The 23,330-nt window shown below is 35.8% G+C and overlaps 1 protein-coding gene across 1 annotated transcript; it reads right to left on the reverse strand.

The window, feature by feature from the left end:
* Nucleotides 1-514: 514 nt before the first annotated feature.
* On the reverse strand, nt 515-23,105 carry LOC149578353 (CDP-diacylglycerol--glycerol-3-phosphate 3-phosphatidyltransferase 2-like). Its single transcript, XM_089828372.1, has 7 exons — nt 22,518-23,105; nt 20,031-20,128; nt 19,779-19,829; nt 4,018-4,131; nt 1,193-1,249; nt 1,029-1,114; nt 515-886 (listed from the first exon to the last, which is right to left on the reverse strand). Exons 1-7 carry the CDS (start codon nt 22,894-22,896, stop codon nt 766-768), a joined length of 906 nt encoding a protein of 301 aa, XP_089684498.1. The 5' UTR covers nt 22,897-23,105; the 3' UTR covers nt 515-765.
* Between the last annotated feature and the right edge of the window lie 225 nt (nt 23,106-23,330).

Genomic DNA, 23,330 nt, shown 5'->3' on the forward strand with positions numbered 1-23,330 from the left:
TTAGTGAATCTTGAATCTTGAATTTTGATTGAACATTGAATCATGACCTCAATTTTGATTGCGTACTTGTAATAATTTTTTGATGTGCATTAGAATCGTAAGCATAGACATATATAAATGACTTACAAATTGAATTGAATATTTGTGAACTATCAATTGACATTCAAAATTTTTCTGGAACAATGATAAGGTATCATATTATTAAATGATTTAATTTTGTATGTTTCTTGCATATATATACACACATCAAAAACCTGCCAAAAAAATGTCCATCCATGCACCCGCATCCAAATCGACAACATAGATAATTTGTAACAATTAAGCAACAGTGCAGAACATAACAGATGTGATTGAATTTACATAAAAGAGCACATGAAATTGCCAATAATATGCTTCCATTTTTAGAAATACTAACCAATCAGATTCCTGCCATCTTTTAATGACAACTGAATATCATGCATATGAACGTCTACCAAAGTAACCTCCAGGTCCCTACCATATATCCATCCATATGTAATATAAAAAAAATTGTAGATCAGATATATGATATTAATTTACATTTTCAGACTTTCGAATAAATGTTGATTGCATCAAGCGTTTACCATTACTAATTTTTTTTTATCGGTAGCATTTACCATGACTATTGGCAAAAGATGAACAATGATTTTTAAAAAGGATCTCTCTGAAAGTTCTTTTAGAAAAAAATATATAGATCAATAAATTCCTCCAACCCTGGAAATAATCAATAGCAGGACATGATGTGTTTTATTTAAGCAATATTCTCGAAATTCCTCTCATATACACTGCCAAGGACCACAAACCGAGTCCAGCAGAAACATAGAGCATTACAACACCAGAAGCCACAAATCCACTAGCTCCACTCTGACTGGATTGACAAAACACAGAATTAGAGAGCACGATCATTTAAAATTCAATCAATTCAAGATCTGAATCATTCTCAAATTTCAAGCTCATCTTTTAATTAAATTTCTCAGCTATTAGATAAGGTAACAGCATGAAACACCAACCTGCTACTGCTTGTTGCTAGTAGGATTGTCAAAGCTATCATTTGAGAGGCAGTTTTCCACTTTCCTAAATTGCTTACGGCAACAGCCTGGACACAATCCAGATTCATCAAAGAAAATTCAAAACAAACTGTCTACTAAAATTAGGCTACAGGGAAGAATAATACCTCACGCAAATCACTTCCCTGAGCAGCAGCCCACTCTCTAACTGCTGACATTGTAATCTACAAAATTAGAAGTGACCAATTTTTGAACAATTCCCAAAGCATAGAAATATATGTACTCAAAAAAACAGAAATATTGTATTGAACTAATTAGAATAATGAAAAAATGGCAATAACATAACCAGTTAAGATATTGTCTGATTGTATATATGAACTCATTGTGGCAAAATTATGATAACACTATGAAGTCAAGGAAAATAACCACTCTTTACAGCTTTCCTTTAATTGCTCCTAGTTGAAACCATAGTTTGCAGACTAGACTGGGAGAGTACTTAGCAAGCCCAAAATTTTCAACTTGGTAAAAACTCAGCAACTTGGAGAGTATTAGAGATTAAAAATCTCTTAAAGAAACATTGTTTTTTAAGTAAAATTTTATTACAAAAGTATTAAATTAAAGATTGAAATCTCAGTAGAGAAAAAGCATGGTTTTATAGCAAAAACAAGTGAAAAACATTTAACCAGCGTTGTACTTGCATCAACATTTCTAACCAGGTTTTTCTGCAAACAAGTACTCCGCAATTCAGAGTACTCACAGAGTTTGCAAATTATGGTTGAAACACACCAGCTGAAACTAAACACCCAATAGCTAACATGCTCACAACACTCCTCTTGCAAATCAATTGATAACTACCACAGTTAATGTGAGGACAAGTGATGACAATAAGCATGCCTCCAACTATAAAAAGCTGGGACGAAAACCATGCAATCAAATGTCAACAATTGAGCACTTTGTGATCACTGATGAATCTACATTATACCCTGGGATACAGACCGCAGTTTTGAACCTCTATGTGTTTATGATGTTGTAATCTTACACCCGGAACTCAATCATACTAAGGACAACAGAGAACAAGATACAAAGAGAGGATAACCTAACCAACAGAATAGTAAGAACAAACATAACACATTATATTGAGACCAAAAAGTAATTGTATTCATTGTATTCATTCAGTACATGATATACAACTTTATATCTGCTAATACATCCTTATACATTCATCTCTTATCTCTCTCTTCTATATATTCTATATTTCCTTCGATTATATTACCCTATATCCACCTTACTTTTAGGGGTAGTATCTTAAAATCTATTTGTACGTACAAGATGAGGCGTGACCCAGACTTAGTACCCCACATCTACAAGCTATGTTTCAATCTGAGTCTCCACAGGTTTGATGCAGCAAGATGTGGAATGTTTTCCGGACGTCTTTCTCGCCATTTTGTCCCTGCCTTCGACTCATAGGCATAACACAATTTTATGTGTTTGATTAACTAACCCAGGTAAATCATTATAATGCTGGTATTTTGATAGATAAAGTTTTCTGAATAAAGTTTTCTCAGATAAGTTTTCAGATTACATGGTGTCCCAAAGAAAATCATTTCTAATAGAGATACCAAGTTTATTTCTAAAATTCAGATTACTCTTCAAACAACTTTGTGAACTCAGCTTAATTTCAGCAGTGACATTACTGATTATCATCCCAAGACAGACGGGCAAACTGAATGGATAAATCTAATTATAGAGAACTTATTAATGTATTGTATTGATGAGAAATCCAAACTGGAGGAGTATGTACCATTACTAGAGTATAACAACTCTAGTTTGCATTAGGGATAGCACCATCTGAAGCTTCATATAGATGTGTCACACTCCTCTAGATTGGGTTTACTACGAAAATAAGAGCTGAGATAGGACCCAAATGTTGAAACAAATGGAAAAACATGTCAAATTGACAAAATATTGCTTGAAATAAGTGTCTGACAGGTAAGTACCTTATGCAAATAGAAACAAGACTACAATAAGTTTCAGTGGGGAGACAACTTTCATGAAGGTCAAACCACAAAAAAATTAATTCATGTGTAAAAGAAGCGAAGTTGGCAGTGAAATATGTAGGACCTTTTCAAGTACTGGAAGTGATTAATCATTAATCGAATAACCTATCAGTTTGCATTACTTCCAACCCTAAATCAGATTCATGAACTAAAAAAGACCAAAAAACAAACTGTTTCTTGTGGACAAATTTCAAAGGTGATTAATCATTAATCTAGGACCAGAAGTGATTTTAATTTGTGTAAAAGAAGCAAAATTAGCAGTGAGATACATAGGACCTTTTCAAGTAGCGGAAGTGATTAATCATTAATCTAATAACTTATCAGTTGGCTTTACTTCCAACCCTAAATCAAGATTCACGAACTTTAAAAAAAACCCAAAAATTGTTTCTTGTAGACAAATACACCACCTCAGTAGACCCACATACTGAAATGAATCAGGTCAAATCAAAATGAAAAGAACTGAGCTACCCACCATAGAAAAAAATTAAAAAATTATACAAGACATGTACCTTACTGTTACACTTGCATTATCCAGAACTTCAAATTACATAACATAATTTACAATGGAGATATTAAAATACAGGACATCTTTTGTCTCCCTGGGTGCTGAAATTGATTTATAATTCTGAATTTAATTGCCAATTAATGTGTCAATTTTCCAATGGACTTAGGTATTAGACTAGAAAACTGGAGAGGCTAACTAGCCATAAATAGGAAATACAACAAACAGTATGGAGAATAATCACGTGGGTCAAATTACTTGCCAGAAGGCAGATAATCTTTCCAGTGTATTTATGAAAAAGAAAAACAGGTGTGAATTTCATTCCACTACTAACTATTTAAGCACATAACATTTGCACTGTGGATAATCTTAGACAATAACAGCACCTACCATTTCACCAATAAAAGCAAAAAAGAAAAGAACCAAGGAGTACCTCTCGACCAATAATAGCAATGGCAGGGACAGTCAATAACCATGAGGCTTGTCCAATCCAGATCATTTCAACAGGCCTTGTGCACAATAACACTAATGTTGTAGCAACAATAAGCTGCAATGAACTTAACCTAGTTAGATTATAAACTTTGCAACCCAAATAGATATAGAGACAGATATTTATTATTCAAGTGTTTTTGGGAAATAGCTATTGATGAAATCATACAACACTAGTGAATATTTCGTGCAGATTCACAACCAACAAATACAAAACACTGAGCACATTTTCATTTTTTCTTCCTCTCTACTTAGAGAAGAAAAGAATCTACTTTTAAAGGTGTGGTGGGTCATTGTACCTTAACCCCAGAACCCAAATATTTTCAAACTCTTTCAAAACAGAATATATGAAGATGATTAGGAGCTACATAAAACTAACTGCATTTATCCAGTTTAGCTTATAAACTGCCTCCAGAAGAACAAACTAGACTCGAATTCATCATCTTGAATTTCTCTGTTCAGTGCCACACTAAATATCTCAAAAAAAATTCCAATCACCATACTGTCTGTCAAGAACAATTCACTCACTGCACTCTTGTACAGTCAAGCATGTTTGTTTTGCACTGAAAAAAATTGGAGAGGGATTCTTCTGTTGTTTAAGATTTTCTAACAAGTAGGATCTAGCTTCAAAACATTTACCATAAGACTTTGTTCAGAATTTCTGAGCCTCCCACATACAACAAAATCATTTTCCTCTACAAGAGATCAATCATCCCAGCTTTAAAAGAAAAGGGATGACCTAACATTGTAGTATCATCATAAATTGGACTGAATAACCCTTGGATATAAAAACAGATGCGAGAGTATCAAAATGTATTGCCCACAATCAGTCCATCTATTTAATTGTACAATTTAAAGGTTGTTTACTGCGTCGACAAGTTTATTTTCCAATTAATAACTTGTGATTTTCCACTTTCACCCGAATCCTAGAATATTTGAACAAAATGTTAAATTCAAGAGAGAAAAGAAAAAATATACTAATGCCAAATATAGATCAACTAGGTCAACATGACTAAAAAGTTATATAGTTAAAAGCTCTAATGCAAGAATTGCCCAGAACCCTGGTCAAACTCAGGTGAGTCCAGAGTCTAGACCATGTACTGATCAATGTCAAGTCCGCCTGGATTTACCAAGGCCCTGCTTGGATCTGCAGATCCAGCTCAGGTATGTCTGAAAGCTTACCAAGTTCCAAAAAATGTTATTTGAAAAACTATAAAACTAAAAAAGAAACCATGATGGTGATTTATATTTATTTTACATGTGCAGTTGAGGTAATACAAACCATTTGATAATATAATTGTTGTACAGTCAAACATAGCCATACCAAACCTGTGAAAAACAAATCAGCGAACTACTGAACACAAACCAGCGACATAGCTCAAAAGTGCATTCAGTAAAAAGTAGTAATTGAACCCTACAACAGAAAATGAACCAAAGGAGCCGAAAGGGGTCTACGAACTAGAATACTGAAACAATGGCAGCATAAGGAGGTGAAATCTAATTGCAATCAAGTTAAAATACAAATAAGAAATACCCATGTAAGAGGAGTAACCCTCGAGGAAATTAAGGAGCAAAAAGATCAAAGCTGGAGAGAGATGCTGAAAACTGATGGTATCACATGTTATCAAAGTATTAATTTTGTATTTACCACTTTGTCTTTTAAAATCCAGATAATTTTCGGTGTTTCAAAGTTGTCGGAGTTGCGGATGTCCGCAACCCCTACATCCTTAATTGCTTTCTTTTTTGTTTTACCTTTCTCTTTTTGCTTCTAGTTTTTGGACCTTTCGGTCAAGTCAGAGGTCAGATGTCCAACAACTCTGATACCTCTGACTTCCAGAAGGTTTCCCCTTTTATGGTTGTTTGTGTTTTTGTTTTGAATTCTTTCCGGTCTTCAAAGTCTTCAAAATTATCAAAGGTTGGATCTCTGACATGTCCGACACCTCCAACACTCTTATTGCCCTTTCCTCCCTTTCGAGCTCATTATCCGATCTCCGGACTTTCGATGTTCAAAGTTAGGGTTGGGCTCACACAGACATCATTGCGAATTGGGGTCTATAAAGGGCATCCGAAGGATCATTTTGTTCATTTTGACTTTGATTTTTCAGTGCACTCTGTGCAAGTTTTCTGCAAGTCAGCTTTTCAACGTTTTTGTCCTCCCTTGTTGCACAACTTCCATATCGCCTAGCTATCTTTTTCATGCTCTCCCCTTTGTGTCCTTGTTAAGGTGGGTTGGATCCTTTGGCATTTCTAGTTTGTTAGATCATCCCTAGGGTTTATTTGCAATTGAGGTTGAACAGGTTCCCCCCTCTATTCGTTCTAGGGTTTGCAAACTCTTTTTTTTGGTGTCTTGGTCATCGTAATAGTTTTTGTGTTTTAGTTGGTAAGTCAGATAACGGGTTTCTCGTCACAAGGGTCGTTCTAACTTTTGGGTCATAGCTAGGGTTTTCTTTATTTTTTCACTGTCTATCTTCATCAGACTTGTCAAAGGTTCGAACCTCCAACATGTCTTATATCCCTGGGATCTCCACAATTTTTCCCTAGTTTTCTTTGAGTTGTCAGAGTATACGTCTTCTTCGGACTTTACTGATGTGTCGCAGTCTGCTACCCCGCCTTCTCCGCAAACTCTGCACTTCCCACTCTCCAATCTTCCAACAAAACTGCCAAGTTTACTTCAGACTTCTTGAAGCTTCAAACTCCGACAAGTTTGTGAAGTTCAATATCCCTACAGCTCCACCTCTGATCTTCCTTTACAACATTCAAATGCCAAGTCCAAACATGATTTTGGACATGTCGACATGTCAGCCTCCAACATGTCCAACAACTCCGTTTACGAGGTCTATTACCTTGCATTTTATCCCTATATTCTTTGCATTTTCAGCCTTTTCAGCCTCTGAAATTCCCTTCACAATCTAAACCTTGACATGTACGAAAGTCTATCTAGTTTGTCTATTTGATCAGTTTCATTTGTTGCATCTCAGCATTTTAGGGCCCTGGGGTCAGTGTCAGTCAGTTTTCATTGCTTAATAGAGTAGTTTATGGCTTTCAATAAAACATTGCTAATGACCATCATTTTGTGCAAGATTCGCAACATGTTTTCATCAAAGTTAGTTAAGCAGTTGGAAACAGGCCTGTTTCCAAAATAGGCAATCGTCACTCAAATTAGAAACACGGAGCTCCGGAACCTAGATTGGGATGTATTCTTGTGTTAATGTGCCTCATGTTTGAAGTGGACAAATTTCATAAATTCAGATTTTTTGGTACTTGAGAAATTTTGCAGTCCTGGATTTTGGGGTTTCAGACATCCAAAACTCTGACAAGTTCAAAAACTAGTGGACACTTAAGATATTTTTGCAATTCAGAATTTCTGAGTTGAAGTCATGCTCCAAGAATTTTGGAGTCATGCATTTTTTCATGCTAGTTCTAATTGTAGGCAGCATGCACGGTTTTTTTTAGTTGTTTTTGCATGCCTTGGAAGCATCTATCATTTGCATACAATCAAAGGCGGCTTTCATGTGACGGATTGTGGTGATATTTTTAGAAGAAGAGCTCAGTTGGAATTGAAGACAGATTTTGCTGCACTTGATATTTCTCCATTTATAGAAGGATTTATGAGTTGTAATGTAGACATGCACATTGTAAATGAATAATAATCAATGTGCCTCACGTTTGATGTGTACAAAATTCAGAAATTCAGATTTTTTTGATACTTAGAAAATTTAGCAGTCCTCGACTTCAGAGTTTTGGACATCCAACATCTCCGAAACTCCAACAAGTTTGAAAACTGGTAGACACTTGGGAGATTTTTGCACTTCATAATTTAAGAGCTGGAGTCGAGCTCCGAGAATTTTGGCCAGTCACGCATTTTTGCATTTTTTCACGCTCGTCCTAATATTAGGCAGCATGCATGGTGATTTTTGGTTGTTTTTGTATGCTCTGGAAGCATCTATCAGTTGCATACAATCAAAGGCTTTCATGTGCACAGATTGTGGTGATATTTTTAAAGGAGAGCTCAACTGGAGTTGAAGACAGATTTTGCTGCAGTTAATATTTCTCCATTTATAGATGGATTTATGATTTGTAATGTATACATGCACATTGTAAATAAATAATAATATGTGCATAGTAGTTAGCAACTAGTTTAGAACTAGTTCTGCATAGAATACCAAGTTTTTATATTGTAATTTCAATTTCATGCATAGTTGAAACCCTAGCTACGATTTTCTTGGTTTAGAGTTGGAGCACTATATAAACACATTCACACAATGTAATTAAGGTTGACAATTTTTACAATAAAGCTATATGCAATTGGTGCTTCATCCATGGTGTGAGAAATTCACTATCTGTGCAATATTTATGAAATAAGCGATGCTAATTTGTGAATTCAAAGAGTCAATTTTACTTGTGATTAATGTATGTGATTATTAGTTTTGGAGTTTATTATTGTCACAATTATCTTGTCACGACCGATCATTGGGAAGATATTTGATTGGTGTACAAATAAATTAGTCTCATGTGTGCATACATTTGCGGTAGCTTCACGATTACATGAATTTTGATACATCATATGTCTTCATATAATTGTCCACGATTATTGCATCTACAAATCTCGGATCGTAACTTCTTCTATTTCATGTTTTGTGGGTTTCCTTTATATTCCTATTAGTTTAATTTGCAAGATGATACTGTGATAATTTATGTCGTTAGGTTTTAATTTTAGCAATTTTCTTATACTCTTGTTACCCTAACGTCTTTGTGATTTCTTTGAAGAATTGGTTATACTAGGAATTCATCCTACAAATAGATTACATAGCATTGATAGTTGCATTTCATCATAAAAGATAAAATACAAAAAAAAATGTATCATTGTTACAGCACGAATTATGGTGATGATTTTAGAAGGGCTCAACTAGTGTAGAAGATAAATTTTGCTGCAGTTGATTTTCCTTCGTTTATGGACAGATTTTTGAGTTGTAGTACATACATGCACATTGTATATGGATGATAATCCGTGCATAGTAGTTAGCAACTAGTTTAGAAGTAGTTTTACATAAAATATCAAGTTTGTTTATACTTTATTGTAATTTCAATTTCATGCATAGTTGAAAACCCTAGCTACAAGTTTTCTTAGTTTAGAGTTCGAGCACTATATAAACACATCCATACAATGTAAAGTCAACAATTTTTGCAATAAAGCTATATGCAATTGGTATTTCAGTCATGGTGTGAGAATCTTACTATTAATTTGAAGTTTATAAATTAAGCGATTCTAATTTGTAAATTTCAAAGATGCTTGTGATCATTAATTTGGAGTCTATTATTGTTGCAATTATCTTGTCGTGACTGATCGTTGGGAAGATATTCTATTAGCACGTGTAAATAAACTGTGGTGTGTGCATACATTTGTGATTGCTTCACAATTTGATGAATTTGATACATCATACATAATATATTTTTTCTCGATGATTGCGTCAAAAAAGCTTGGACTATGAGTTCTTTTATTTCATGTTTTGTGGCTTTCCTTCATCTTCTTGTGGTTTAAATCACAAGATTATTCTGTGATAATTTTTGTTCATTAGATTTTAGTTTTAGCAATTTGCTTATATTCTTATTACCCAACCTCTGTGCTTTCTTTGAAGTATTGACTAAATTAAGAATTCATCCTAGAGATAGATTACGTTGCATTGATAGTTTGCATATCATCATAAAATACAAAAAATGGTATCCTTGTTACTGCTTGCAGCCCTACAGATTTCAATGAACCAGCAAAGACCTCCTTATGAACAATCACATTAATCTTCAATTGAGTTATTCAGATGGCTTACAAATAGCCTAAAGGAACCTTGGAAATAATTCTACTATTCTTTCAAGAGAGAAATCTGCATTAAATTCTTGTTGTTGTCTCATGTAATAATGATGCTCAAAAGGACATAAGGATCCTCGAGGGCCCAAAAATATTACACTAAGAGTTCATAATATCCACATATATTAAGATACAATTTGTTTTGTCTTAGCCATTGTGTTTCTTGTTTTGAATCATAGATTGTATAGTTATAGCTTTGCAAATTAAATCACATCAAAAATAGTCTTTTCAAACAAGTTCTATATTAATATAGGATATTGTATATAAATTAGTACTAGCAAGCTACAATAATGCATCTGGAGAAATGGAAAGTCTGAACCAACTCATAATATATGGAGAAATAAATGCTTCAGCTCCACCTGCTGCAATGTTGCTATGGTTGAACCGAAATCCAACAGCATTGCTTTTTGATCTATTTATTAGTTGACATCTGCAGTTATATTAAAATAGTGAGAGATGAAGCTGTTAGGATTATACCACGGACAGAAATAACAGTTACATGCAAATATAACCAATATCAGAAAATAATAGATCGCACATAAGAGAATAGAAGACACCAAGATTTAATGTGGTTCACCCAATCCCTCAGCTATGTCCACCAACAGCAAGTCGAATATTATTATTATCTAGTGATTACAACCTCATTACAATCCGTAATCCCTTACAGCTCAATACTGCAGCAAAAATCAATTTTCGCATCACATGTTATGAAAATCCCTAACCCTAAGCCCTTTTTATACAAGCTTTTTGCCGCTTACAAAATTAGGGCTAGAATAATAGAAAAATAGTAGCTGACGCCTTTTACAATATAAGGGCATTTTTGGCTTCGAACCCCCGCAAGGGTGTTGCCCCTCGACCCCACCCTGTACTACATTTGGCTTCCCCAAAAAACCCCAGCAGGGGCATTGCCCCTTGACCCCACCCTATACTGCAACTGGGAGCGCACCTAGGGTGCTGTGCCTTGACCTCGTAGAAATAATCTAGAGGGAAACCGCACTAAATAAACTTTTGAATCTAATTAGGCTCCACATCACAACAATCTCCCACTTGGAGACTGATCATAACACTACTAAACCTATAGCGCCCACTGGAATATCAAACCACCCTGGACTATGTTGTTCTTTTATTTTGTTCAGTTGAGAAGACCAACCGAAGCTGAAGAGGAGTTCAGCTTCTCCCTTATAACTACCTTTGTAAACATATCCGCTAGATTATCATTTGTATGTATCTTCTTCATCTTTAATTGTCCATCATCCAAAACTGACCGAATGAAATGGTACCGCAGTTGTATGTGTTTTATCTTTGAATGCAGAGCTGAATTCTTTGCAAGATGAATGGCACTCTGACTATCTGTAAACAAATAATTATCCTTCTAAAAGTGTCCCAATTCTTCCAAGAAGAACTGAAGCCATATCATCTCTTTGGCTGCCTCTGTAGCAGCAACATACTCTGCCTCTATAGTGGATAAAGCGTTAACCTTCTGTAACCTAGAAACCCAGCTCACGGCTGCCCCACCAACAATAAATACATCACCTGTAGTACTCTGTCTAGTATCAATATCCCCTACCAAATCTGATTCAACAAATCCCTATAAATCAGTAGTAGACCCCCCAAAATGTAAACACTTACTGGATGTACCTATCAAATATCTGAGAATCTATTTGACTGCATTCCAATGCTCAATGCCTAGATGACTCATATACTTGCTAACGACTCCCACTGCATGTGCAATATCTAGCCTAATACATACCATAACATACATCAAGCTTCCTATAGCTAAAGCATAGGGTACCTTGGACATCTTATCCTCCTCTTTTTGTGTCTTGGGACACATATCCTTAGTCAACTTCAAATGACTAGGTAAAGGTGTGCTGACAGCTTTAGCATTCTCCATAAAGAAACGGTGCAACACCTTTGCAATATAATCAGCCTGAGATAATGTCAATTTCCTATTCTTCCTATCTCTGCAAATCTTCATACCAAGAATTTGTTTTGCTGCCCCCAAATCCTTCATAGCAAATGCATGTGCTAACTGATGTTTCAACCCCTTAATGTGATCCATGTTAGACCCAACTACAAGCATATCATCAACATATAAACATAAAATAATGTAGCTGTCATCATCCAACCTCGTAAAATAAACACAATGATCTAAATGACACCTACTATATCCATGCTCATGTATAAACCTGTCAAATTCCAAATACCATTGCCAAGGTGCTTGCTTCAAGCCATATAAATTTTTCTTCAATCTGCACACTAAGTTCTCCTTACCTTTGACCTCAAATCCTTGTGGTTGTGGTGGTTGTGCCATATATATCTCTTCATCCAAATCACTATAAAGGAAGGTTGTTTTAATATCAAGCTGCTCCAAATGCAAATCTTCAGTAGCCACAATACTTAAAACAACGCAAATAGAAGTCATTTTAACATCAAGTGAGAATATCTCATCAAAATCAATGTCTTTTTCTGTGCAAATCCTTTTACCACTAACCTAGCTTTAAATATTTTCTTCAATCCATCCTCTTCTTTTAACCAATAAAGCTCTTTTACTTGCAAGCAACTTGCATAAATCCCACATCTTATTTTTCAACAAAGAGTCAATTTCGTCTTTCATTGCAGACTCCCACTGAATCTTAGTATCCACCTGCACAACTTTATCATAACATTCAAGTTCACCAACATCAGTGAGTAAAATAAAATACAAGAAAGGATAAATCTTTCTAGAGGCCTACTTAGCCTTGTTGACCGTCTAACATTCACTGGGGTGTGTGGTATTTGTTGTTGCGGTTGTTACAAATCATGAAGAATTGTTGGAACATCAGCTTTTGAAATATCATCCAGCACTACATAATCATTTTCTTTCTTTTCATGTTGCTGCAACAAATCTTTGTACAACACTTTCTCATTGAATATGGCATCCCTGCTTCTTACAATTTTACAATTTTCAAAATCCCAAAGCCTATAATCAAATTCATCAATGTCATATCCAACAAAGTACTTGTAAGACACCTTTGTAGACTATTACTAGCATGCAACCTAGAGGGGTATGGCAAATTTGATGAATGTTGTTGGAGAGGAAAAGAGAAGTGCCGAAGGAGAAAAATTTGCTAAATTTATGAAGGCATTACATGAGGATGTGAAACAAAAGTTGCAGTAGAATAATCAGAAATACAAGGAGTGTAGATAAATCAAGGAGACATGATTGTTGAAGTTGGGGATAAAGTAATGGTTCATTTGAAAACAGGCAGAATACCGTTGGGAAATACATCAAGCTGAAAAGGAAGAAATTTGGTCCCTGCAAGATATTGAGGAGGTTTGACAATGGGAATGCTTATGGAATGGAGTGCAGTTACCTGATGATATGAACATATCAACTCTCTTCAACATTGCATATTTGTATGAGTGTCATGACCTTGATGAAGAAGTGACTGTGTTATGTGATTATCCTAAGAAGCACATAGAGGAAGTTGAGCAAATTCTGGAACGAAGAGTTCATAGAAGCAAGAGGAAAGGGGTAAATGGAATTTCTGGTAAAATGGAAAAACGGACTTGTTGAAGATTCTACATGAATTTCTCAACTTGAGCCGGATTCAGCTCAAGTTGAACCTCCCACATGATTCAGAGAATCATTTCTTTCCAACCCCAGGTGTCTGATGCAAGAACATCTTGGGTTTCTTTGCAATCATGTTTCTTGGTAGCTTGGCAGTGTGCTCGATTATCTTTGGGCTTGGTTTTCAAGGTGACTTCTTGGTGTGCTCGGTGGATTGTTTAGTCACTGAGTTGCACGGTTCCTTCTTTCATCGAGTTCACCTGTGTTGGTCTTTTCTTTCTGAGCCGACTGTGCATGTAATTTAGGTCACTGTTAAAAAAAGGATCTTTCATTCGGAAACAGGTGGACCTATTTGGGGTTGTTGGTTTCTCCTATGTTGGATCTAGAAGGTTCTTTGAGTCATTTCATCTAGTATAAATAGGGAGTCATGTTGTGGGTTTTGGGAGGGAGTGGAAGATAGAGGACTCTGAGTTTAGAATCTGGAGATCATGGATCTCGCATGTATGAGGACAATTCTGTAAAGATTTCATTTTGTAAAGGTTGTGACCGGGAAGGCCTCACAGCCCAACATGTACCAAGATTTTCAATAAATAAATATCAGATCTGCATTGTGCTCTCTCCTTCCACTATGTTCGGTCCTTTGATGTGTTTTGGGCACTCCTTGCCTGTGTCACTAGAAGTCAAAAGAGGTTTCCCTAGAATTTGTCTTCTTCAAGGTACCAAAAGCTCTCCTCTTTGTCTTTGTTCAAATAAATTTCCCTCCTCCCTTGATAAAAGCATGTGTTAGAGCTGCAACACTAATGAGATATAGACTTGAGGAGATATATGTACCCTGCAAGTTTTTAAAAGTCAATCAAGTTTATAGGCCTTGGCCTCTTAATGATAGTTTGGACTCTTGACCTTGGCTGAATTTATTTTCAGCTCATCTCCAAAAAAGGGTTCCAAGTAAAGATGTAATTTTAAGGGAATCCTAGTTCGGAAAGTGACGCTGCAACTGATTCTTTAGTACAGTAAGCACTTGCTACAGGTTTTTGATATCTTCCTCCAAAGTCTGTATGTTATTAAGGTATACAATGACAAAAGAATCCAAAAAAGTTAAAAGCAAAGTCACCTGGACACGGGGAGACTTGGAGGTCTTCAGTACTGGTGCAGCTAATTTTCAAAAATGGGAGATGGGGGTACTTGGAGATGGCAATTTTTTTTAATATAATTTAATGATTTCTAACAAATACTATAGATTCATAACATAGTGCTTTGAAAAAAAGAACAATGGAAAGTTATGAGAATGAACACTGAACATTAAAAGTTTAAAGAGTCAAAGAATAATACTAAATAGTAATGTCATATTAATAGAGTCAAATAGTTTAGGATTCAGGAATGAATAAAAATGCTTATCGTGGCTAAAAAAATTAAAATGTCTCTATTAACTTTCTAAAGCTGTGCTTTCTAAAATAAAATGACTTAAATCATTTAAAATCACCTTACTAAAAAAACATTAAAATGAGGGTCAAAATCATAAAATGACTTAATGTTGTATTTTAAATTTGTATTTTAATCAAGAGAGAGGTGGGAGACTTCATTTCTTTCAATCGGACACACGGATCCTCTAGAAGACTTCACCATGAAGTCTCCAGAAATTTTTGAAGACTCCAGAGACTCTTAAAGTCCCCAAGAGGCGTCTCCATCGTTGAGACACTTCTGGAGGGGAAAGACGAGTCTCCAAGTAACACTGATTAAAAGCCATGAAACTTCAATAGTTGGCATCAAAGATTGGAGATTTATTACGTAACCCAAAAGCCATTTCCAACCATTAAGACAAGCCTTATGTAAATTTAATCATTTAAACGTTGTTCCCTACATGTCTTCTTCTTTGATTGGAATTGCCCAACTTGGCTGGGCATCTGGTCCTTGTAGCTGACCCAATGAATTGGCAATTCTGATAATGGATATTGATTATTTATGGCAAATTTGTTAAATGCCTGAAAGTCTGTGCTCGTACCAAAGTTCCATCCTTCCTTAGCATGAATATAAAATTGACTAACCACACTTGGTCTGACTGCTCCTTAATCTAAGAGCTCTTGTGCCTTCTTGTTAAATGAAGCCCTCATTACCATCATTATCAGTGCATTTCAAGACGACAGCAATCTTATTTTACATGGACTCCCCTCCTTTAAGATTTAACAAGAAAGAAAGGACTTTTGAGGCTATGTGATGCAGGTGCTTCATTTTTTTTTCTGTTTTTGTATTGATTGGTAAATAAAGGGCATTGTAAAACCTCTGAATAAAATTTGTTTGAACAGTGATCTAGGAGGTTGAAACTATTTTCTAAATAGTGGCATGCTATTTGGATCCATTAGAATCCTGGTTTTTAATGTATAAAAGGAGGCGATATTTCAGCCTCAGGGGTAGGAAGGAGTAGTCGCGCTCAAGAGAAATATGTCTATGTACTATCCTATCTTTTATGATAAAAAAATATATGTTTTAGAGTTTTGATTTTGGTTTTCACCATTACGGTATCAGAGCCAAGGTTTTGTTTCAGTTGCTCAGTAGGAGGGCCCAAGGAGTCCAGTGATTTGTAAATCACAGAAGTCAAAGCTGTTTGCAAAAGCTTGCCCCTTAGCTGCCAAGGAGACAAAGAGAATAGAAGGGTGCGTAGATATGATGTGTGCAGAGAATTAAAAAGAAAGAGATTGCTGCTTAAGAGCCCATCGGTGTGGCTGTTGCAGAGACCGCCGTTGGGTAAAAAGCTTATTGCCCTACAAGATATGAGTTGCTGGGCATGTCCTCAAAGTTTGATTTTTTGCATAGAAAGAGCTGATTCAGCAAGAAAGCTTGCTGCAGAGATTGTCGTTTTTTCTATTGTTTGAAGAGAGTTGACTCGTTTTGTTCTATAAGGAGAGAGGCCACGACGGACAGTGCCTAACAATAATTTATTTATTTTATGTGTATGATGTGTTTTACCATAGAAACGTATGCAGATTTCTCTTAAAAAGCAGCCTTGGTTAAATGTCTAACTTTCTCAATTCTCAAAGAAATTAAGAAATTCAAAATGTTCTAAAAAGCTAGGAGCGAAGAGCATCAAAAAGCAGAAATCATGTTGAAGAATTTGTTCCAGTGAATAAGGAGTTTTAGTCAGAAGATGACAAGTTTTTATCGGACTATACATGAGTAAGTTCATGAATTCCAATTTAATATTGTTTCTGTGTTTGCAATTTCTTTTCTCAACAATCCATCATATAAAGTGAAGAAGAGAGGCATTGCAGCAGTGGAGACCTGCACCCATGAATTAAATTGGTGGCTTAATCACCTCCATAGCGGTTGCAACATTTGATTTTTTTTGGTGACTCAAATTGTTAATATTGGTCTTGGCCATATCATAGACAGTTATATTGAGGAAGTTCAGAATCCAAGCAGATTTTGTTGCTGCCCAAATTCATAAGAGGAAATCACCACCTGTAGAAAAGATGTCATTCAAAATCTTGGGTTGCTGATATCAACTGAATGCATGTTGGATGATATAGTTTTGTGTTGAAAGATTGATTTGTAAGTTGTCTAAGCAGAGATCTTGTTGTAATCTGAATATCTAGATTTATGTTAAGTTACAACAAGGGAAATATGGTTAGAATTGGCAATAGCTGAAGCATGGAACTCATCCACTTGCGTTGAGGTAAGAATTTTATTATTTTCGGCACTAATTGGAAATGCAATAGTGACACAATTACCTGGATAATCTTTGTCACTCTGAAAATCCAAGCTGGAAGGCATTTGGGTGTTCTAGAAATTTTAAGAAAGAATTGGACCTTGGTTGATGAATAATTTAAATTTGAACAAATTGCAGAGCCATGTTAATAAGGATTAAAGAAAACTCACGTCGTCATCAAGTTGAAAGGAAGTAGATCGATATAGATTTGCATACTCTGGCAAACTTCTCAGCATATGGTTCATTGCAGGAGTCAGCTATTTAATTCCTTGCTGGGAGAATACAGTAGCATGAAATTGAGATAAACTGTGAACCAATCATTTTGACCTCAGAGCCAACTGAAACTCTTTGGAATAGAATTATTAGTTGGGCAATTTTATTTTCAGAATTTCCAACAGTTCAGGCTTGGAAGTTTGACAGGCAAAATGTTTCTAAATTTTAATTTGATTTGAAGAGAATTAATAGTTGCTTGATTGGGATCTTGGAGAAAAAGAAAGAACACTAACGTTCTTTGAGGTTACAGAAAAGATTTTCTACTTTGGGAGGAAAGTAGAAATGTGTTTTTAAAAGTTGAACAGCAGTGACAGAGGATTGCAGCCAGCAGAGTAATTGGAAAGGCTATGACAGTGCAATGCATGTTTTGATAAGAATACACAGGTAATTGGTCATTTGTTTTCAACAAGTTGAGATGAAATTTGTTGATTGAGATGAAATTTGTTGAAAACAGGTAGCAGCAGTGGAAAATATTGGCACTGATTACAGTTAGGGAAGCTACAACAGAGAAAAATTGAAGTTCTCAAGAGGTAAGCTAAGTGAGCACAGAGGCCTAGAGGAGCAAAGGGAGCTCAAAGGTTCCAGTCGAGACAACCAGTGTTACCAAAAGTCCAAGTTCAAGGAGATAAGCTTGGTGAGGTACTGATAGCAGGGTGAAATAGACTTGCTATTGCAGAGGCTTAGCACAGATAACAAGTGGAAAAGGAAAGAGAAAGAGTGAAAATGAGTACTAATAGTCTTGACAAGGGTTCAGGTAATAGACACAACAAAAATGAGGAGAATGCCAAAGCAAATGGCATTTTTATGAAGAGAATGAGTCAAGAAGAATTTGAACAAGAATGGTTCAAACGAAAGAAGAACTCAGTAAAATGATGATGATGTTACAAGAAAGTGAGAAAGATCAGAGGTGTGGATGGAAAATGAAGAAGCAAATTACATGGCCTCTCAAGGAATTGTTTGTAAGAAAGATGAGAAAAAAGCTGAGGCATACAATGGGCATTTGGTTGAAGGAAGAACTTAAAGAAACTAAGTTTGAGGAAGAAGTTCACTGTTGTGAACCAGAGCAGGGATCATTCCTTGGAGAAGATGACAATAATGTTGATGAGGGACTCCATGAAATTCTCATTGATTATTTGGAAAGTTCAGATCAGCATAAAGATCTATCAATAGAGATATCCAATGAGGCTAGAGAGCCTTATGTTTTAAAAACTGATAATTTGTGCATAATGCAGATTGTGCAGATGTTGAAGAAAATGGGCAGTCATTGAAAACTGTCATTAAGGATAGAAGAATATAATCAAAATTTTGTTGCCAGAGAAGGAGAGAGGGAGAATTACCTTATGAAGACAACCAAAAGAAGGATCAAAGAGATAAACATTAACATTCAGATACATTATTTGATGGGGAAGTCAAATTGTTGGCGATGCTAAGAAAACCTCAAAATGAAACTATATTTCTTTCAACACACAAGGATGATGACAAAAATGAGAGGATTCCACCATATGGAATGAGTACTGATAATCTTGGGAATGCATATTGGAATGCAAAATTGAGCGTGTTGGAGGAATCATTACTCAGTCAAAAGATTAAGGAAGTCTGGCAATTACAGCAGATAAAAGTCAATCTTACATAAAGCATCTATGGGGGAGGACACAAAGTGCCTTGGATATCTTTGAATAAGTGTCTAGTGATGAATGGAAGCTAAAAAGTGAAATGGAAACAGAAGCCATAACTAATGGTAATGTAGGAAGTTGAAACTATTTTCTAAATAGTGGATTCCTATTTGGATCCATTAGAAGCTTAGTTTAGTTTATGCAATATTTCAGACTCGAGGGTAGGAAGAAGCAGTCACGCACAAAAGAATTGTATCTATGTACTCTCTTATTCTTAACGACAAAAATATATATGTTTGAGAGTTTTGATTTTGCTTTTCATCATTATGCTATGCCAACAGTAGTGTCTAAGTGCAGCATGCCTGGCATGGTTGATAGTTAAAAGTCAAAACCTCAACCTAACTTGTACAAGATAGTGTATATTATAGACAATGAAATGATTTTTGGTATTTACTATTGCAGCTGATTACAGATATAAATGCAGCAAAAGCATACTTGATGATATATACTAAGAAAAGACTGATGAAATAATATCTAATGCATTAATATTTATTAAAATAAAAAGTAATTAATGTCAACATGGAGATGAAACCGAGCATTGAAAGCCTTTAACTGCCTGAGTTTTATGGTACAAAAAAGATAGCAATAACAACTAAATTGGCTTACAGAAGAAAGCTCATATTGAGGAAAACATAATCAAGCTTACCTTATCAGCCACAGGATCCAAGAATGCTCCAAAAGCTGAACCCGATCTTGTCTGCAATGCATGACAATCACTATGGCTCAGGCCAGATTGTGCCCACGATAGTGGATACTGTCATTACCCTTGGATTAAAATCCTACTAAAACATTTACATTTGCATTCTTACAAACAGCGGGTAATAAATTATAAATGTTTTAAAGAAAAGCCAAATCTGAGGGCACATGAGGACTATCTAGAAGGAGATGGACCACATACTCTGCGGGCAATATAACCATCCAACCAATCTGTGGCAGCAGCTGCCATAAAGATGCTTGTTGTACCCACGGTTTCCCACCATCCATTAAGATAGAATGCTGATAAGTAGAATTCATGTGTAAGTAATATTACCAAAGGAACAAAAATTAATAATAAATAAGCCAAAAAGCAGCGAGAAAAAATGTGAAAGGGAAAATGCAATGGAAGAAAATAGGCATCAGTATTTAATATAAATTGCAAGTTTAAAAAAGAAATAGAATAATAACACTGATCTTGTTATTAATGAGAACCCACTCACAACAATGTTAAAAAGATCTGATTTATGATGTCCCTGGACTTTAATAGGATCAACTTTAAATATATCATTTTTTTATTTTTATAGTCATGTACAAGCCTCAGCTCTTAAACATTTAGCCAGCAACAAATTCTTAAGCAGGGAGTTTTAAAAAGTTCTACAACAGAAAAACAGTAGTTTGTCAAAGCTCCTAAATTCCAGTGCCTTTATATATATTCTAAGAAAACCCAAAGCAAATACCACTTCAATTTGTTTTTTCCAATAAGAAAGCATCTCTTCTTTAGATAAAATTATTATCCCAGATTGAGACACTGATTAAACCAAAGCTTCTATCCAATATTAGAACTAACAAATTGATCAGAAAATGAATGAATTCAATAATTTAAAAGTTCGCTACTTTGGTCACTCGTGTTCTCATGGAAGCTAACCCCTTATGCTAAACAACTTTGATGGCTTACGTTTGCAAATAGATACCTAAACTGAGATTCAGAAACCGATTATCAAAAAAAACAAAAGAAGATGAACTTAAGGCCCTGAATGCTCAGTGAGACTTGATTTGACGGAAAGAAAAGGCAATAATAATAAGGTGACTTGAGTCAAAAAATGTCACGCTAGTTCAACAATCTACGTTTTAAACAAAAGAATGGCATATCAATTTTGAAACTGGTAAAAATCAACCACTGAAGCACCCGCAAGGGTGATGAATTGATTTGAGTAAGCCCATAAAGAAATAGCCATGCACTCCTAAACTCCACAAACAGTGCTGACATCAAATCTATCGACATGTGTCACCATCTCAACAGTTACTCCAAAACATATCAAGGGCAAACAAAATGCCGTCACATCTTTGTGAACCCATCCAGTTTTAGACATCTTTTAGAAAAGCTTTAGACAGTGCTCCACCCAGCATAATGAACATAGGATCAAACTAAGGCAAAATCACAGAAGATGACCAAATTTCACAGACGACCTTGAAAGAGAGTAACAATATACAACACCCAAACCAAAAGCAACTATAAATTTTGCTGGAACAGGAATTGAGTCAACAGCATCAATGCATAAAATCTTCTTCCTTCCTCATCTTCATTCTTCCTAGAAATGTTCACTAGCGGATCCAGCTAATGTGCGGCCAAGATTTGCTCCCAATTCTGAGTCACTACAGATGCAAGACAGTAAACTTTGGATCCATAGTAAGATAGTGTCCAATTTTTTGCTTTGGGCAATGGATTCGTAGGCAGTTACTTCATATACCTTCTACAGCTTGTCTCATATAATCATCGATCCAAATTCCAGTAGATGTTGCTCGCCCAAACAAAATTGTTTGTTACTTCATAGCGTTACGGCAAGCCATATATCGGCCTAGATAGGCCGTAGCGGGCAAGATGGTATGCAGTTCCACCCGCACACACTACCACTTAGATTGAGCCGTGTGGAAAAAATTTGCTTACTAGCGGATCCAGCTAATCTGCAGCCAAGACTTGCTCCCAATTTTGAGTCACTACAAATGCAAGACAGTAGAACCTTGGATCCAGTGGATTCATAAGCAGCTACTTCATACACCTTCCACAGTTTGTCTGATATAATCACTGACCCAAATTCCAATGGATTGCTCGTCCAAACAAAACTGTTCGCTACTTCAAACCGTTACGGCAAGCCATATATTGGCCTAGATATGGCATACCTTGCAAGATGGTACCCACCCGAGCCAGCTACCACTAAATCAAGCCGTGGGGAAAATTTAATGCATCATAAAAAATAGCTTCAACTTCTAATTAATTTTACGGCATCTGCTACAAATGAAAACTCACGCACGATCAAGGGATACAGGTACCAAAACATTACGCTATGTATGATTGAAAGTGTTCGTTTTACAGACAGATGATTATTACCGACATCAAATATTGGAGAAAGTATGCTAGCAGCACTTTACTTATGCCACGAAAACAGCTACGATTTGCCATCAAACGGCGAATTATTGTGAAACCATCTGCAGTGTTTTAACTATTTTTCAGAATTTGAACATTTAAGCTTATTTGGCAATAGAGAAATCATAAAATTTCTCCACTGAGAGTCATTAGGGAAAAAATTCAATAAGCATTAACATTGCAGCAATTCAAAATTTTACAAACAAATTTTAACAGATACCAAATTCAACTTCAAATTCAAACCATTATTAATGCTTTAAAACTGACCCACAATGAGAAGGGGAACAGCCGCCACGCGCCCTAACGTCAAGATATTCGGCAATGTAAGAAACTTATTGTACTTATCATCATTTTCCTCTACCTTTGGCTTCTCAGAGTTCATGTCAGACACCGCTGTCTGTTTGTATCCGTTCGAATGAACCCAAACCCGAGACCAGTTCTTCCTTAAACCTTGCATTCTACCACTAATCGAACTCGAATCCAAAACAATTGTGGGCACAACAAAAGAGCCCTTGAGAGCCTTTGCTGTACAACAGACAAGCATTCTTTCTTGGCCTCGTAGGGAAGATAACCTCAATAATTTATATGGGAATGTGTGTACGAAAGTCTTACAGCATAGAGGGGCCATTTTAGATTGTCTTAACATTTTGAGTGGGAAATGAGTAACCGTTTCGTTTTAGCCATCATCTTCGATTGCTTGCAGAGTTCTCATAAGCAACCGAAAAGGGTCTGTGTGCATCACTTCCAATTTGCCCCTACTGGATTGAGATCGTTTCCGGGAGGAGTGAATTCTCTTTTCCGTATTGATTAAACCTGGAGAGCCTAAACCTGAAGCAATAAAATTTGCATAATCCTACTTTCCTTTGATATTTTGAGTCTTAAATTGTGACAGTGGGATATTCTGCCTAGGGCAGATTGGAATCATTTGATACCAACAACAATTCATTTGGGCACCGGCCGCTGCCCGTCTCTGCCCTCACTCTGATGTCCTTCGCTGCCAGAGTCGGCCAAATAATAATTCATGTCCATAGTCAGCGAAGTAACTCTTCCGTGCAAAATATTTAAGATAATTTTTTACTT

The sequence above is a fragment of the Cupressus sempervirens genome, chromosome 1 (assembly GCF_028749045.1).
Source record: "Cupressus sempervirens isolate cs-2001-9-10 chromosome 1, ASM2874904v1, whole genome shotgun sequence".
NCBI lineage: Eukaryota > Viridiplantae > Streptophyta > Pinopsida > Cupressales > Cupressaceae > Cupressus > Cupressus sempervirens.

Excerpts from the sequence above, each read along its gene's own strand:
- LOC149578353 (XM_089828372.1), bottom strand. The coding sequence starts at position 22,896 with ATGTTAAGACAATCTAAAATGGCCCCTCTATGCTGTAAGACTTTCGTA. Across the intron at positions 19,830-20,030 it reads ATGGTTATATTGCCCGCAGA|ACAAGATCGGGTTCAGCTTT; the intron begins GTATGTGGTCCA and ends CATGCATTGCAG. Across the intron at positions 887-1,028 it reads CTAGCAACAAGCAGTAGCAG|TCAGAGTGGAGCTAGTGGAT; the intron begins GTTGGTGTTTCA and ends TTGTCAATCCAG.